The 15,394-nt window shown below is 40.5% G+C and overlaps 2 protein-coding genes across 2 annotated transcripts in view; one reads left to right on the top strand and one right to left on the bottom strand.

Moving 5' to 3' along the window:
- SNX3 (sorting nexin 3) overlaps positions 1 to 3,091 on the top strand; it is a 49,559-nt gene extending 46,468 nt beyond the window's left edge. The window contains exons 3-4 of the mRNA XM_006075349.4: positions 722 to 846; positions 2,331 to 3,091. Of these exons, the coding sequence (XP_006075411.1) occupies positions 722 to 846; positions 2,331 to 2,436 (231 nt within the window). The 3' untranslated portion in view covers positions 2,437 to 3,091. The remainder of the gene's footprint in view (positions 1 to 721; positions 847 to 2,330) is intronic.
- The window catches only part of NR2E1 (nuclear receptor subfamily 2 group E member 1), a 49,949-nt gene that overhangs the window by 9,176 nt on the left and 25,379 nt on the right, over positions 1 to 15,394 (bottom strand). The gene's annotated exons all lie outside the window — the stretch shown is intronic.

The raw sequence follows: 15,394 nt of genomic DNA, 5'->3' as shown, positions 1-15,394 counted from the left end.
GTTGCCATCTCCTTCTCCAGTGCATGAAAGTGAAAAGTGAAAGGGAAGTCGCTCAGTCGTCTCCGACTCTTAGGGACCCCATGGACTGCAGCCTACCAGGCTCCTCCGTCCATGGGATTTTGCAGGCAAGAGTACTGGAGTGGGGTGCCATTGCCTTCTCCATAGAAGAGTGGCAACAAGTAGTAATTATTGGTTATTTTGTCATTACCTCAAACACAGGCAGGAAAGATTATATGCAGTTAGTGTGAAGTGGAAGAAATTGACCACAGAATTCTTATCTGCCCATGCCAGAAAGAACATTGCTAATATTTTACTTCCTCATTTAATTGGGAGTTCAGATTGATCTCTGCAATTACCATTGTAATAAAGTAGTGTTCTCGCCAAGCAACATCAAAACTGTCTGAGGGGCATGGTAGCCATTATTTCAGTGTTGCTTATTCCCTTTGTATACTTGTGCTTTGGTAAGTCCAGGAAAAATGAAAATTAAGCCATTGAGGAGCTTTGGTCTGATGGACTATTCTGGCATTTTGTTTATCTTGCCTCCAAAACACTAAATCATTTTTCAGTGTATTTTTATTGAGTCCCTTTTACTGTATATTTAAACTAGTTTGACAGTAGGATAGCTCTCATAGTGAAGATATACTTTGTCTTCGTGTTGTGCTCTACAGATTTTCCCATTTCAGCCAGCATGTTGTTCAAGAACTTTCTTACCATGTTTTAGGTTGTAGTCCCCCCACTCCCTGGGAAGGCATTTTTGCGTCAACTTCCTTTTAGAGGAGATGATGGCATATTTGATGACAATTTCATTGAAGAAAGGAAGCAAGGGTTGGAGCAGTTTATAAACAAGTAAGTGCTTTCTGTTCCTCAAGGTCTAAGAGTGAATAGTGTTCTGAGATTCTTTAGGTGACTGCTAGTAATTTTTATTTTTTTTGCTAGTAATTTAGATATCAAACTAATACTACTTTTTCCTTTAGATCATCTTCTAACTTTTTTGTATCATTTAAATGAAGTAAAAATATATAACAAATTGAATATTATGTGCTAAATATTAATAAACTTACAAGTGATATGAGTATCTTTTTGTTGATCTGAGTTTTGTATGTTTTTCTTGGTTAATTTATGCCAATTACATTTAAAATTACAGCATTTAAAAAATAGTTTTACTTATGATTCTTTTTGATTTAAGGTATGTTTTAGCATGAACAATACACTTGCAGTCATTTTGTTTGCAGATGGAAGGTATTATCTGCATGTCTTGTGTAAAAGCTGCACATTTTACATTTTCATGGCAAAATATATACTTTTGAAAATGTAAAAGATTGTATCATTTATCTTTTACTTTAGAAACTTTTAATAAAATCAACCTCTAGCTTTTTTTATTCCTATTTAAGATACAGTGTTTTGTTTTGTTTTGTTTTGACTGCACTTCTCAACTTGCTCAATCTTAGTTCCCCAGCGAGGGATTGAACTATTAGTTTCCCCAGCAGTGAAAGCACAGAGTCCTAACCACTGGACCACCAGAGAGTTCTCTAAATATAGCCGTTTTTTAAAAGCCAAAATTGTAGGAAGAGTTATGCCTGCAAAGGGCTCACTGTAATTGTGCATCTGGCCTTAAGTTTGGCCACATAAAGTCAAATCCTAGAGAGTACTGTTGTGTGAGCTTACTTATTAGCAGTACTTTTTTATCTAGTAATTTGAAGATCTGTGAGTGGTAAACAGGGAAAGTTACACAAAGCCCTTAACTTTTAGTTATCTGATATAGCACACAACCTTCATTGTCTACTTTCTTTTTGGAAAAGGCAGTGCTAGCTTGGATGTTTTTAAATTCTGAAATAAAGTCTGGTTGCCCAGTCTGGTTTTATATTTGTTCTGATAGAAACCTTGAAAAGCAAGCAAGCAAAAAAAAAAAACCCCAAAACCTTGCACATTTGTGCTTGTTTCTTAGTATTTGGGGGTTTTATTGAACTTGTGATCCTATATCTTTTTCTTCTTTAAAATGTATTCTTTGAATCAATGACATTGTTTGACTTTTAACATTAAAATTCATTTAGGTTTCTTACGAATTCACCAACTAATATGTAAAGAAGCTATCTGGGTACATATTGCCAGAGACAGTGTAAAGCTAGTGATTAAATGTTTTCCAAATTACCCTTACAGACAGAAGGAAAGCAAATACATAGTTACTCACTAGATAGACCATAGCTCTATGGGCTGTCCAGAGTAACATTGTTACTAAATTGTTCATGTTTCCTAATCTTAAAATGTGTATGTTTGGTCCCCCTGCCCTGCTTTTATAAAAATTGGACTGAACTTGTATTTTTTATTTCTAGGGTCGCTGGTCACCCTCTGGCACAGAATGAACGTTGTCTTCACATGTTTTTACAGGATGAAATTATAGATAAAAGCTATACTCCATCTAAAATAAGACATGCCTGAAATTTCACAAGAAGGGGTGGAAAAAAAAAAAACTTTCCATGACTTAATGATTCATATGCACCAGTGAAGAAGTTCTAACTAACTTTAGCATGCTGCACAAGAAACTGGTATAATATGCCTTCAGTATACTAACACTCATATGCTCAATTTTGTTTTGTTTTGTTTTGGCAGTTGACAAGAAGTTAATTTGCTTTAGTGAAAAATCCCTCATTCCAACCTTTCTATATAAATAGCTCTTTCTTGCTGTTTTAATGTGGTATATACTCTAGCTTCACAAACCTGTTGCTCCAGTATAACCTGCAGTGTCCTAACTAAACTTACTCACTTGGTCTTACCTGCAGTTTTTTGTGTCTTGTTTGCTTCTTGAATCCAATTAATAGAATATTTCTCTTACCCCTTTTTAATATGTGGTGTCACTTTACCTAATTTATGTGTGGAAGCACTACACATTGGTTTCCAGTACTCTACACGTAAGATACATGCTTGTATGCAGAGAGTATCTCCCTTCAGGCTTGTAATACCCTTCACATGGAAGATCAATGAGGGAAATCTTTATATTCTGTATAAAAACAAAATCAAATTTATATACTAAAATCATTTGTCTAAAAATTTAAGTTGTTTTCAAATAAAAATAAAAATGCATTTCTGATATGCACTGATTGTGTTGCCTCTGGTTTTTCTTTTCTCTCTTCAGAAGGCTTTCCTACTTAACTCACTTGCTGAGAGGGATTATTTACTAATTATATACTTCTCATTCCTGTAACTCCATTCCTCTTTAAACAGTGGTGATATCAAATATTCTACTACCCTTTGAATGGAGGTATTTTCTTTTACACAACAACAACAAAAATGTGATGTACTAGAAAAAGCATTCCTTAAAGGTTATTGAGTCATTATGAAGCACTTTGTGTATTTGGAAAATGCTCTTATAATCTGAAGTCATTCTATTCAAAAATCCTTTTAAGATAAGTCAATAGCATGCCTCCTATTTTTCAGAAGAATTTTCTTCCTAGCTCATCTGAGTGACTTATTTAAACAAACTTAGCAAGAGTGTAATAACATTTTCTTAGCAGATCCATGCTTTCTAATTTGGTTTAGGAAGTGGCACATTTTCTCCTCTTCTCCTCTAACCAAGGGAGAGGGCCTCGAACAGTGTTCTAGCCTGACTTGTATAACCAGAAAATGCAGGAAGGATTCCTTGCTGCCTAACTTGTGTTGCAGCAGAATGTGGTCTCTAATTTGAATCTGTACTACATCTGGTGGTTTGGAGACCCATTGTGACCTAGAGTTAAACTCCAAGGTAAGGAAGGTTTTCCCTCGCACTCCAGATGTGTCTCCTATAGAGACAGATCAGTCCATTTCAGAGAAAACCAGCTTAGGCCTTGGCCTAATACCCAGGATGTCCCCCCAAGCAGATCGCTGTCATAGGAAGAAGTCAGAGCTGCCCTAGTATGTCTTATTGCTTATATATGTCACAGTTGCATAATACTGGACATTTCAATTACTGTAAATTAAGGTACAGAATAAATAGCATGTGAATTGTGTTTCACTGAGAGCAGTAAAAGATGGTCAGTAACATCAAAAGTTTTCGGTATGTAGTAAAATTGAAAGTTTTTGGCATGCAGAACAGAGTTAACAGTAGCTTTGCTAAACTCAGTAATTCCTCCAAAGTATGGGTGATATTGCCTCCTGGGGAACATTTGGCAATTTGGCAAGACTTTTTTGGCTGTCACAACCAGGAAATGCTACTGGAATCTAGCAGGCAGAAGGTTAAAGATGCTACTAAACTCCGTACAATGTACACAGGACTGCTTCCCACAACAGAAAAATGTCAACAGTACTAACGTTTCTACTCAGTGTGGAATTCTTTTGATTTTGATCATTTATAGACAAGAGAATTGTGTGATTTAGGATTGGTTGTACTGGCCTTGCTTTTATTTATTTATTGGCCTTGCTTACTTTTAATCTCTACAATTTCCTTAGGGCAGGCATGCTTTTAGAAAGTTGAAGGTTTAAAGTCAAATGAAAGGTGATTTATTCTAGGTAACATGTTTTTTTACCTAATGTAGGAGGATATATCTCACTGTTGTTTCTTAGAGAACTGAAACCACGGTCTGCATTAAAACAATATCTTTGGACTTCTATAGTGGTACAGTGGTAAGAATCTACCTGCCAATGCAGAAGACACGGGTTCAATCCCTGTTTCCAGAAGATCCCACATGTCACAGAGCAGCTAAGCCTGTGAACCACAGCTGTTGAAGCTTGTGCGCCTAGAGACTGTGCTCCACAACAAGAGAAGCCACCACAACAAGCCCACACACTGCAACCAAGAGTAGCCCCCACTCACAACTAGAGAAAGCCCACTCAACAGCAATTAAGACCCAGCACAGCCAAAAATAAATTTTTTTTAAAAGCTCCAAAAACAACAACACCACCTTTAACCCTATGAACTAAAAGTGCAGGTGCTGTCAACTCCGGTAACACAGAAGTTTCTAGAAGCCCGTAAAGAGTCTTCCTAAAAGAAGGTGAATTGGCAGTGAGTTATGCAGCAAGAGTCTCCAACTCTGTGTCCTCTCAGTAAATTATCACCTTGTCCCAACTTCTGCCAGATGTAAAATTTCAACAGCAGTGGTACTATTGGTAACTTAACAATTGTTGAAGACCAAGTGTAAAATCCACAGAACAGCAGTTCCTGAGACTATAAAGGCTTACTGATAGTTAGCTGATGGCAGTGGGAATCACAGATGAAGCATTAGCCACAGCAAATGATACCACTAAGCCCCTGGCAGTTCCTGAATAGGTTTATCTGGTATTTGGTTTCCTGCTGGGCGGTTCTGCTGTGGTGACCCTCAGTAGTGATGATGACCTCTGGGCTGGATACCGGAGAGCATCTTCTTTTTATTACATCCTTTTTTTTTTTAACTCAGCCCTCTCATTAAGGGCCATTCCTGTGCTTCAGCTTGCTTTGCCCGTTTTGGGTGAATATAGCCAATGAAAGGAGAAGGCTCCTCGCCCGTAAGTCTTTACAGATAAGATTTGTTTAAGGTGTGGATGGACAGATTAGCACACTGCCTGGTTTATAGGTTAACTGCTCTGAGTGCTCAGTTCAGTCGCTCAGTCGTGTCCGACTCTTTGTGACCCCATGACCCCTGGCGTGTGACAGCACGCCAGGCATCCCTGTGCATCACCAACTCCCGGAGTTCACCCAGACTCATGTGCATCAAGTTGGTGATGCCATCCAGCCATCTCATCCTCTGTCGTCCCCTTCTCCTGCCCCCAATCCCTCCCAGCATCAGGGTCTTTTCCAGTGAGTCAACTCTTCACATGAGGTGGCTAAAGTATTGGAGTTTCAGCTTCTGCATCAGTCCTTCCAATGAACACCCAGGACTGATCTCCTTTAGGATGGACTGGTTGGATCTTATTGCAGTCTTCTCCAACACCACAGTTCAAAAGTATCAGTTCTTCGGCATTCAGCTTTCTTCACAGTCCAACTCTCACATCCATACATGACTACTGGAAAAACCATAGCCTTGACTAGACGGACCTTTGTTGGCAAAGTAATGTCTCTGCTTTTGAATATGCTATATAGGTTGGTCATAACTTTCCTTCCAAGGAGCAAGCAAGCATCTTTTAATTTCATTGCTGCAATCACCATCTGCAGTGACTTTGGAGCCCCCAAAAGTAAAGTCTGACACTGTTTGCACTGTTTCCCCACCTATTTCCCATGAAGTGATGGGACTAGATGCCATGATCTTAGTTTTCTGAACGTTGAGCTTTAAGCCAACTTTTTCACTCTCCTCTTTCACTTTCATCAAGAGGCTTTTTAGTTCCCCTTCACTTTCTGCCATAAGGTGGTGTCATCTGCATAGCTGAGGTTATTGATATTTCTCCTGGCAATTTGATTCAGTTTGTGCTTCTTCCAGCCCAGCGTTTCTCATGATGTACTCTGCATATAAGTTAAATAAGCAGGGTGACAATATACAGCCTTGATGTACTCCTTTTCGTATTTGGAACCAGTCTCTTGTTCCATGTCCAGTTCTAACTGTTGCTTCCTGACCTGCATGTAGGTTTCTCAAGAGGCAGGTCAGGTGGTCTGGTATTCCCATCTCTTTCAGAATTTTCCACAGTTTATTGTGATTCACACAGTCAAAGGCTTTGGCATAGTCAGTAAAACAGAAATAGATGTTTTTCTGGAACTCTCTTGCTTTCTCAATGATCCAGCAGATGTTGGCAATTTGATTTCTGGTTCCTCTGCCTTTTCTAAAACCAGCTTGAACATCTGGAAGTTCTAGCTGTGATTATTAGAATATACAAGTGTTTGGACTGGGAAACAAGTTAGAAACTATTTTAGGAGGATAGAGTATGTCTTCCTTGATAGTTCCTTTATGATCGCTGTCATACAACTCCTTATAAAGTAAATAATATTCTCCTTTATAGATGAGAAGACTGATGCTCTGCAAGCTTAAGTAATATGCCCAAGGTTACCCAGGATGTTATGGCTCTAGATTAACACTAGAAAGATGTCTGCCTCTAAAAGCCATGCCTTGGTGCACTTCTTTCTTAGGACCAGGCCTGTGACTTGGTACCTACCCAGCTTTTATTTAATGCTCAATAGATGTACTGATTGAGTGAAAGGATGAATTTCCAGTAACATTTCCAGGGTCCTCTAGGATGAGCATGAGTGAATGTGAATTGGTTTTGTTTTTTAGTGTGATTGTAATTTTAAGTATAAAAAGTGCTTTGGGGCATGCAGAGGTAATTGATCAGAAATATCTTATGCTCCTAAACTTAGCTGTGTACCACAATTACTGTTTAAGACTGTCCAGGTTTTTTTTTTTTTTTTTTTTTAAAGCTTTGCAGGTAATTCTGAAATAGCCATGTTTGGGCACTTAGCTAGAAGGCCCTTTGATTTCCTGGAATTTGGTTTGATTTGATCTTAACCTGACTATATCATTATGAAAAGAAATCAGGAAATTAAGAAAAAGTCAGGACTTATCTTAAGAAATTACTTTTGTAAATCTTGATTTATAGTAAATGAAGTTTGCCTTATTCTGACCTTGCTAAGAAAATAAGACCTTGATTTTGGAGACCAGGACAATTTGTTTAAAAGCCCAAAAGGAAGTTTTCAGGGTGCTGGGTAGCACCTCACCACAGATGCCTTTTAGAATGAGTGACATAAATGGAAGTGACTCAGCAAAATCAAACAGCAACACTAAGCATTTTACATGAGCAAAGTGTAAACATACACAAGAGGTTAACAAAGGCCCTTTCTCAAGAAACTCAGTCTTGCTACGACACTGTCATGAAAAGACTCACAAGGTACAGACAGAAGACACGGCAAATGTGAGGAGGGAAGGGACACATGAGTTCAAGTGGAGGGAGGGAAATGGTCATTTAAAATAAATGCCACTTGAGTTTCAGCCCCAACGTGTAAAAAGCTTGAAAGTTGGCATCCTTGGCTTCACAACAAGGAAAAGCTCGACAAAGTGAAAAAATCAGTGACCCACCTTATCTTAGGCCCACCCATCAGAGAATGGAGGTTGCAGAGCAAACCTCCACCCTCAAATCTGGAATGACACGCTCATCTAGACAGACATGGTCAAAATCTGTTCACCTCTGAGCAGGAACTGCTAGTCACAAACTGGTAGGATCACACATACTGTGATACTGAATTTGTGAAGGTTGAGGGTGACCTTCCCAGGTGGCACTGGTGGTAAAGAACCCACCTATCAATGCAGGAGGCATAGAGACATGGATTTGATCCCTGGGTTGGAAAGAGCCCCTGGAGAATTAAAGGGCAACCAACTCCTGTATTCTTGCCTGGAGAATCCCATGGACAGAAGAGCCTGGTAGGCTACAGTCCATGGGGTCGCAAAGAGTCGGACATGACTGAGTGACTTTCTTTCTTTCTTTCTTTAAGATATATCAGTAGAAACTGCCCAAACTGAAACACAAAAAGTAAACAACAGATAAACAACAAAACTTCCAAAAACTGTGAAATCATTGCAAAAGATATAACACATGTGTAACTGGAATACCGGAAAGGACAGAGCAAAATAAATATTTTAAGTTCTAAATGGCTGAGAACTTACCAAACTTAAAGACAACAAACCACAGATCCAAAAAGCTGAGAAAATACCAAGATAAATTCAAAACAAAACAGCACAGGCATATCATATTCTAACTGCAAAAAATCAACATGAAAGTAAAAGTCAGACATGTCTGACACTTTGGGACCCTGTGGACTGTATAGTACTGGAATGGGTAGCTGGTCCCCTCTCCAGGGGATCTTCCCAACCCAGGAATCAAGCCCAGGTCTCCTGCGTTGCAGGTGGATTCTTTACCAGCTAAGCCACAAGGGAAGCCCAAAAACACTGGAGTAGGTAGCCTATCCCTTCTCCAGGGGATCTTCCTGACCCAGGAATTGAGCCGGGATCTCTCGCATCACAGGTGGATTCTTTACCAAATGAGCTATCAGGGAAGCCTGCAGAAAACCAAAGACCAAAAGAAAATCTTGAGTGAAGCCAGAAAGAAAGAGTAAGATAAAGGAGCACTGGTTTGACAGCTTTTGATTGACAAAATTATCGAGGCCAGAGGTGGTGATATTTGATCATACCTGAGTTCTTAACCTGATGTCTGAATTTGGATAGGAAAAAAGGTTGCCTCTTTATATTTAGTTTTCTCTAACTGAAACGTAGCATTTTTTCATTATGAAAATAGGAGCAAACCAGAGTAGCAGTTAAGCATAACTTGTGATTGTCACCAATTTAAAAATGCAGATAGGTTATATCACATACAATGCTGCAGATCTTGAAATACTCTGTTTGAAAACTACTGTAGTGATTAGACCCATCCTGAGATCTTATTTAATGTGTTAAAGAAAGGCACATATTTTTCACAGGTTAAAAAAAATACTTGAATAAATGTATTTCAACAAATGGGTTTCTTTTTGTATTCCTATGTGTTTCATGATTTTATCAACATCTAAGTAGGGATCTTTGGCACAAAAAGGTTAGGAACCCTCCGTATAAAAAATTTGGAACCCTCCTGTCACAGAACATGATTTGGATGCGCTTAAGACTGCATGGCATGGGATGGGTTCACCTGGTGGTCACACATGAGAGGGAGACTGGGAAACAACCAACCATTGATTGAGAGCTTAGGTTTCAGCCTGGGCTTTTCACATCTATCACCTCACTTAAACCTCAAAATGTTATCCTCGTTTTACCAAAAGAAGAGCTGAGACAGTATAAGTAATTTGTCCAAGGTCACATAGCCAGAAAAAAGGAACACTGGGATACATATCCAGGTCTTTCTGATTCTAAAGCTTGTGCCTGTGCAATGCTGTCTCCCATATGGATTGCACAGACTGTTGGCAGTCAGGCCAGGGCCCAGACCAGAACATCCTCCTTGACAGCTGGAGCCTCCGGCCTCCTGGGCAGCATTGTCCCTTGTGCTCACGCGGTTGCCTTGATGCCAGTGTTGTTATCAAAGAGACCAGTACAGGCAGAGACTCATTATTGTGATCTAAAAGAAAGCTAAACATTTTAAGAAAATTTGGTTATAAAACTGGAATGGTCATCCCTTCTTGGCACACGTAGACACTGCTGCTTTGTCATTACTTAGCTTTCTCGGTACATTTCCTTTCCTTTCTGGCTAGATTATACTTTAATCCAGTTGTTTTCATGTTCAGTAAATCCAAACCATGTTTAACCGGTTTATTCATGTGAAGAGTCTCTGAGGTGAAGAAAGTTTTGTCTTTTCAACCACACTGGGGATTTGCTGTCTTCTTTCTGCAAAGGGATTTTCCTGGACCTGTAATCTGAACACTTTGACCTGCTGGGGTTTTTTTTTTCCCCCACTATGAGCAAATTTGTTAGGCTTGACCCTTTGTGTGCTGGGGAGCAGAAACAATGGCCTTCTGTGAATATCCTCTCCTGAGGACAGTAGTGACTGAAGTTAGGAATGTTATTCATTTGCTATCACTTCTTCAGAGCCTTGCTGCTTCTGCCCATAGCAGCCACCCCATGTGCCTTGGCTGTACCCTTCAGAATGGACCCACATTCTGTTGGTAGCATTCTAGAGAAGTTTGTTCATGAATATTTTGGAAGTTGACAGTCTGACTTAAACTGAAGTAAACCGGTCTCTCAGACAACAGTCTGTGTTGGTGAAATGACAGGCCCTCATACGCAGTGTCTGGCAGGAGGCTAAATTGGCACACCCTTCACGGAAGGCAATTTGGCAATAAGTATCAAAACTATATGCCCAGGAATTTCACTTCCAGGAATTTATCTCACAGACATACTTTCTGTTTTGAGAAATGATATTTATACAATATAGATATTTTCTCTGTTTATTAATTAAATATCTCAAAACAAGCAACATTAGTTGCCTGATTGGGTGGACTGGGTGGATGCCCCAAGGATGAGGAGGTGAGAGGAAAAAGCTTTTTTATTTTGGAATAATTTCAGATCTACAGAAAAGCTGCAAAGGTAATACAAAGAGTTTCTATGTACCCCATCACTCAGTTTCCCCTTATCTTATATGACCAAAATGTTTTGTCAAAATTAAGAAGCCAACCTTGGTACATTACTATTAACTAAACTCCAAACTGACTTCCACCAGCTTTTCTACTAACATGCTTTCTGTCCCAGGATCCCACCCAGAACACCCAGTACATTTATTTGTCATGTCTCTCTAATCTCTTCTGCTCTGTGACATGTATACATACCATTTAGAACTTTTTGGATCTGTATCATATGACTATTAACTATTCAAGAGTAAGTAAAATTTTTAAATGAACTAGACTCATAAACTCATATGACATTAGAACTATAAGGAATCTTAGAAGCAATTCCATCCAAGCCTCTCATTTCTCAGATGCAGGAAGGCACTTGGCCAAGGCCTTCGCTAACAGCAGACCCAGAGCCCAGGCTAAAAACCAAGAGGTGAGCTGAGGACTAGTAGAAAGGGGATAAGCTTTAAAGTCACTCAGACTTGGCTTCAAATCCCAGCTCTGTATCCTTCGGCCAGCGCTCTCTTTTGTCTGGATTCTTTTGTTCAACATAACATTTTAAAATTCAATCATGTTGTGCACGTGTCAGTAGTTTGCTTAAAAGACCAAACAAAGGAAAAAACAGTTCTTTAAGGGAGCAGTCATGATTTCTAAGAATTTGTTGAGAAAATGTGTTGGGACTTCCCTGATGGTAAGAGTCCACCTTCCAATGGGATGCAGGTTCAATCCCTGTTCAGGGAGCTAAGTTCCCACGTGTTTTGGGCCAACCCAGGTGCCGCAGCTAAGACTCAATGCAGCCAAATCAATAACTTTTTTTTTTTTTAAGAAAATGGGTTTTCCATCCTTGGTCTCTGTTTTGCTGTTTGTTTTGTTTTGACCACACTATGCAGCTTACAGGATGTCAGTTCCCTAATCAGGTTCTGAATCTGGGCCATGGCAGTGACAGCCCAGAATCCTAACCACTAGGCAACCACCAAACTAGAGCTCTAGTTCTTATGCAGAAATATGACACCACTGGCCAGACTTTCTTCCCTTCCGGGGAGCATGCAAGCACATTGAGTCTTGGGGTCCCAGTACTGCCGAGGGGGCAGCACTTGGAAGGAGCCCTGGAAGATGAGTGAGAAGAAAAGTATCCTGATAAACACACTAACTCAGTAAACACATTCCGAAGCAGGGGACTGGTCTTTTATGTGGACTGCAAAATTCAGTTGTACAATCTGGGGAGCTTCTGGGTTCAGAGCAGCGGTGTGATCTGACTATTTTAGGCAGATGCAGCACCTGCCTAAGCCTATGGTGCTGGGACCACCTGCATCAGGATTGTCAAAATGCAGATGCTCAGGCCCCACCTCACACTTGCTGAATCCCAATCTCAAGAAGTGGGAACCAGGAAACTACATTTTAACATTTTCCATGGGTAATGTTAAACATTTTAACAATATTTCCATGTTGTTCCATATAATATAAACTTATTTTATTAAACATTTGGGTTAATAATTATCCAAAACAGTGAAAGAGGAAAACTATGGCATACTCCAAGTATCAGAATTATTATGCAAGCACCAAAAGGAATTCTGAAGTTTCACAGATACTCAAAGAATGCAATTGATAGAATGTTAAGAGTAGTGTCAGAATGGAAAATATGTTCACTGATTATGTTAAAATATATAGGTGTATATGTAAGAACTAGAAAAAAAGGTAAAAATAAAAATGGTGTAAGGGAGGTGGAATTATAGATAATTTTCCCCTCCAAATTTCTTGTATTACTATCAAATGAAAGTCACTTTTAATGTTATATTTAATTCAAAAATTACTACTCCTTCACCTCTGGCCCCCCTACATGTATGTATGAGATATTCCACTAGACACTGTGTGTAGCAGAAACTGAATCAGCCCCCTAATCCTCCCAAGAGGGAAAAGAGTCTCAGGGCCACCCTGATCACCAGCTCCCAGTATGCAGGAGGAAGCCTGGAGGCAATCTGGGTGGGGTGATGGGGCACAGAGTATGACTGCTCCATGCTCAGCTGCTGCTTATGGGGTTCCAAGGTATCTCTAAGGCTTCCCAGGTGGCACAGTGGTAAAGAATCTACCTTTACCCGGAGGCCCGGGTAAGCAGAAGACGTGGGTTCAATCCCTGGATCAGGAAGATCCCTGGAGGCAACCCACTCTAGTATTCTTGCTTGGAGAATCCCATGGACAGAGGAGCTTGGTGGGCTACAGTCCATAGGGTTGCAAAGAGTCAGATACGACTGAGTGACCAAGCACACACAAAAGGTATCTCTAAGCAAGGGTTTTACAGAGGAGGAATGTGTCAGTCCCTCAGGCTTGACAGCCTTAACCTCACTTCTGAACTACAGATAATCTTGACCGACTGCTCCTCCCTGACAAGACTCAAGTTGCCCAGTGTATAAAGAATCCACTGATCTTTCCTATTTCTCTCTTCAGAACCTGAAGAGACCTTCCTTTCAACTGCAGAGAGCCTGGGGTAGGCAAGGGGTAGCCTGAAGCACTGCTAGCAAAGAACTGGTTTCCTCCCTTTGATATTCAGGGCAGATGACGCTGGGAGCTTACTGACCCCTGGGGAGCTGGTCACAAAGAGCTGAAGGAGTCAGTTCAAGGAGGCATAGCCCTTCCCTGAACACCAGCTCTCCCCTCCTCCAGCCTGCTCACCGCCCCTGGATGCCCTGCTCCGAATCACAGGCTGCTGCCAATTACAAAAGCACTCTTAACTCTGTTTCACAGCCCCTTGATTGATAGCACTGGTGAGTGAAATTATAAGCCTTAATGATCACGTTAATTTCTGGGGAAAGGGAAGCGGTCAGAAGAGGTTCTCAATCATAAGCACCACAATCAGCTGGGTGAGTTCAATGACAGGCCAGAGCAGGGATAAAGGGGAAAGAATTAACTTTTTTAAAGGTCACCAGTGCGTAGGGGGAGCGCAACCAGGCATGAGGAACAAGGGACACAGATGATCTGGGACCCTGAACGTGACTCCAGCCTCAGGTCTCTCAACCAAAGACCACATCAGGGCTTCTCATTCTTAGCTCCACACTGGAATCATTGGGGAGTTTTCAAATACCTGGACCCTGCCTCAGAGATTTCGGTGTACTTGCTCTGGTGTGGATGCAGCCTAGGCCCTGGGCATTTAAAAGCTACCAAAGTGATTCTATGTGCAGCCAAGATTGAAAACTACTTGTCCAAATGAAAGGATTTGGTGAGCAAGTAGTCAAGGTTGAGCACCTTTGGAAATCCAATCAATCTCATTAGTTGGTGCCCCCAAAGAGGAAGGGAAATTAGGTATCATTAAGCCTAGTGCTCCTTTGCACAGATGAAAACACTGATGTGCAGAGAGGTTAACTGACTTGCCTGAGATCACATTGGTCATAACTAGAACCCAAGTCTCCTCACCCTGGCCAGCCCTGCTTCCACCAGGCTCATGGCTGGGTCAGTGTAGATACCCTGGATAACGCTTGTGGGACAAGAGCTGGGAGTTGTTCTCCAGCCTTCACAGTGGAGGACCCCAGGCCTCCACTGCCACTTGCTCAGCGTCCTGGGACATACCCATTGAAGGACTTTAGAGATACTAGGGCACAGACAAAGCCTGACTCCTTGAGGATCAAACCTATGACTTTGGCTTCCTCAATACTTGACCCTACTCACAGTTTCCCAGCAGAACATTGCAACACTTTGGTACGTCAGAAAGATGCCCAGGCTATGTGGCAACATCCTGGTTTCTCCACTGGAGAGAAGGCCCTCTGCATATTGCTGACAAGCCCAGCTCAGCAGTGGCAGAAAACTCTGACCACCCTCCCTAATGGTTTATATGCAAGTCAGAAGTATTCAGAGAAAAAAAAAACAAAACACTTCATGTTCCAAAATGAGCTTCAAAAATCTAAAATCGTGATTTAAAAAACAGACTACATTAAAAAAAAAAAAAAGCCATTGTCATAAGGGTACTGGAACTACTCATAGAGAGTTATTATTATTCTTCAGTTTCCATAAATGATCTTTTTTTTCTTTTTTTTTTTTTTACACAATCTCAGTTGCCTGACCAGGGATTGAACCTAGGCCACTGTAGTAAAAACCCAGAATCCTAACCACTAGACCATCAGGGATCTCCCTCCATAAGCGATTATAAAAAGTTATTGTAAAATGAATGATTTGAAAGTCTTAGAGCAGCTTCTTAGCAGCAGAAAGTGTCTGCCAAGTTCTTTCTATATTTTCATTTATCCAATGTCTCTCAGCCTTCATCATGATATGGGTACTGTCAAAAGTTCATATAAGTGGCCTGGACTGCAAAATTTAGGGGACCAAACTCTAACCATGGGTGCAAAGTGAAACCTACTTCATCAGTCCAGTAGCAGAGGCATATTCATAATTGAAACATATGTATTCTCTGTATTTTTCTAACAGCTTCTGAAGTGTTCATCAAGCCTGTCTGATTAA

Source organism: Bubalus bubalis, chromosome 10, assembly GCF_019923935.1.
Source record: "Bubalus bubalis isolate 160015118507 breed Murrah chromosome 10, NDDB_SH_1, whole genome shotgun sequence".
Taxonomy (NCBI): Eukaryota; Metazoa; Chordata; class Mammalia; order Artiodactyla; family Bovidae; genus Bubalus; species Bubalus bubalis.
This window is presented reverse-complemented; position numbering and strand designations above follow the sequence as displayed.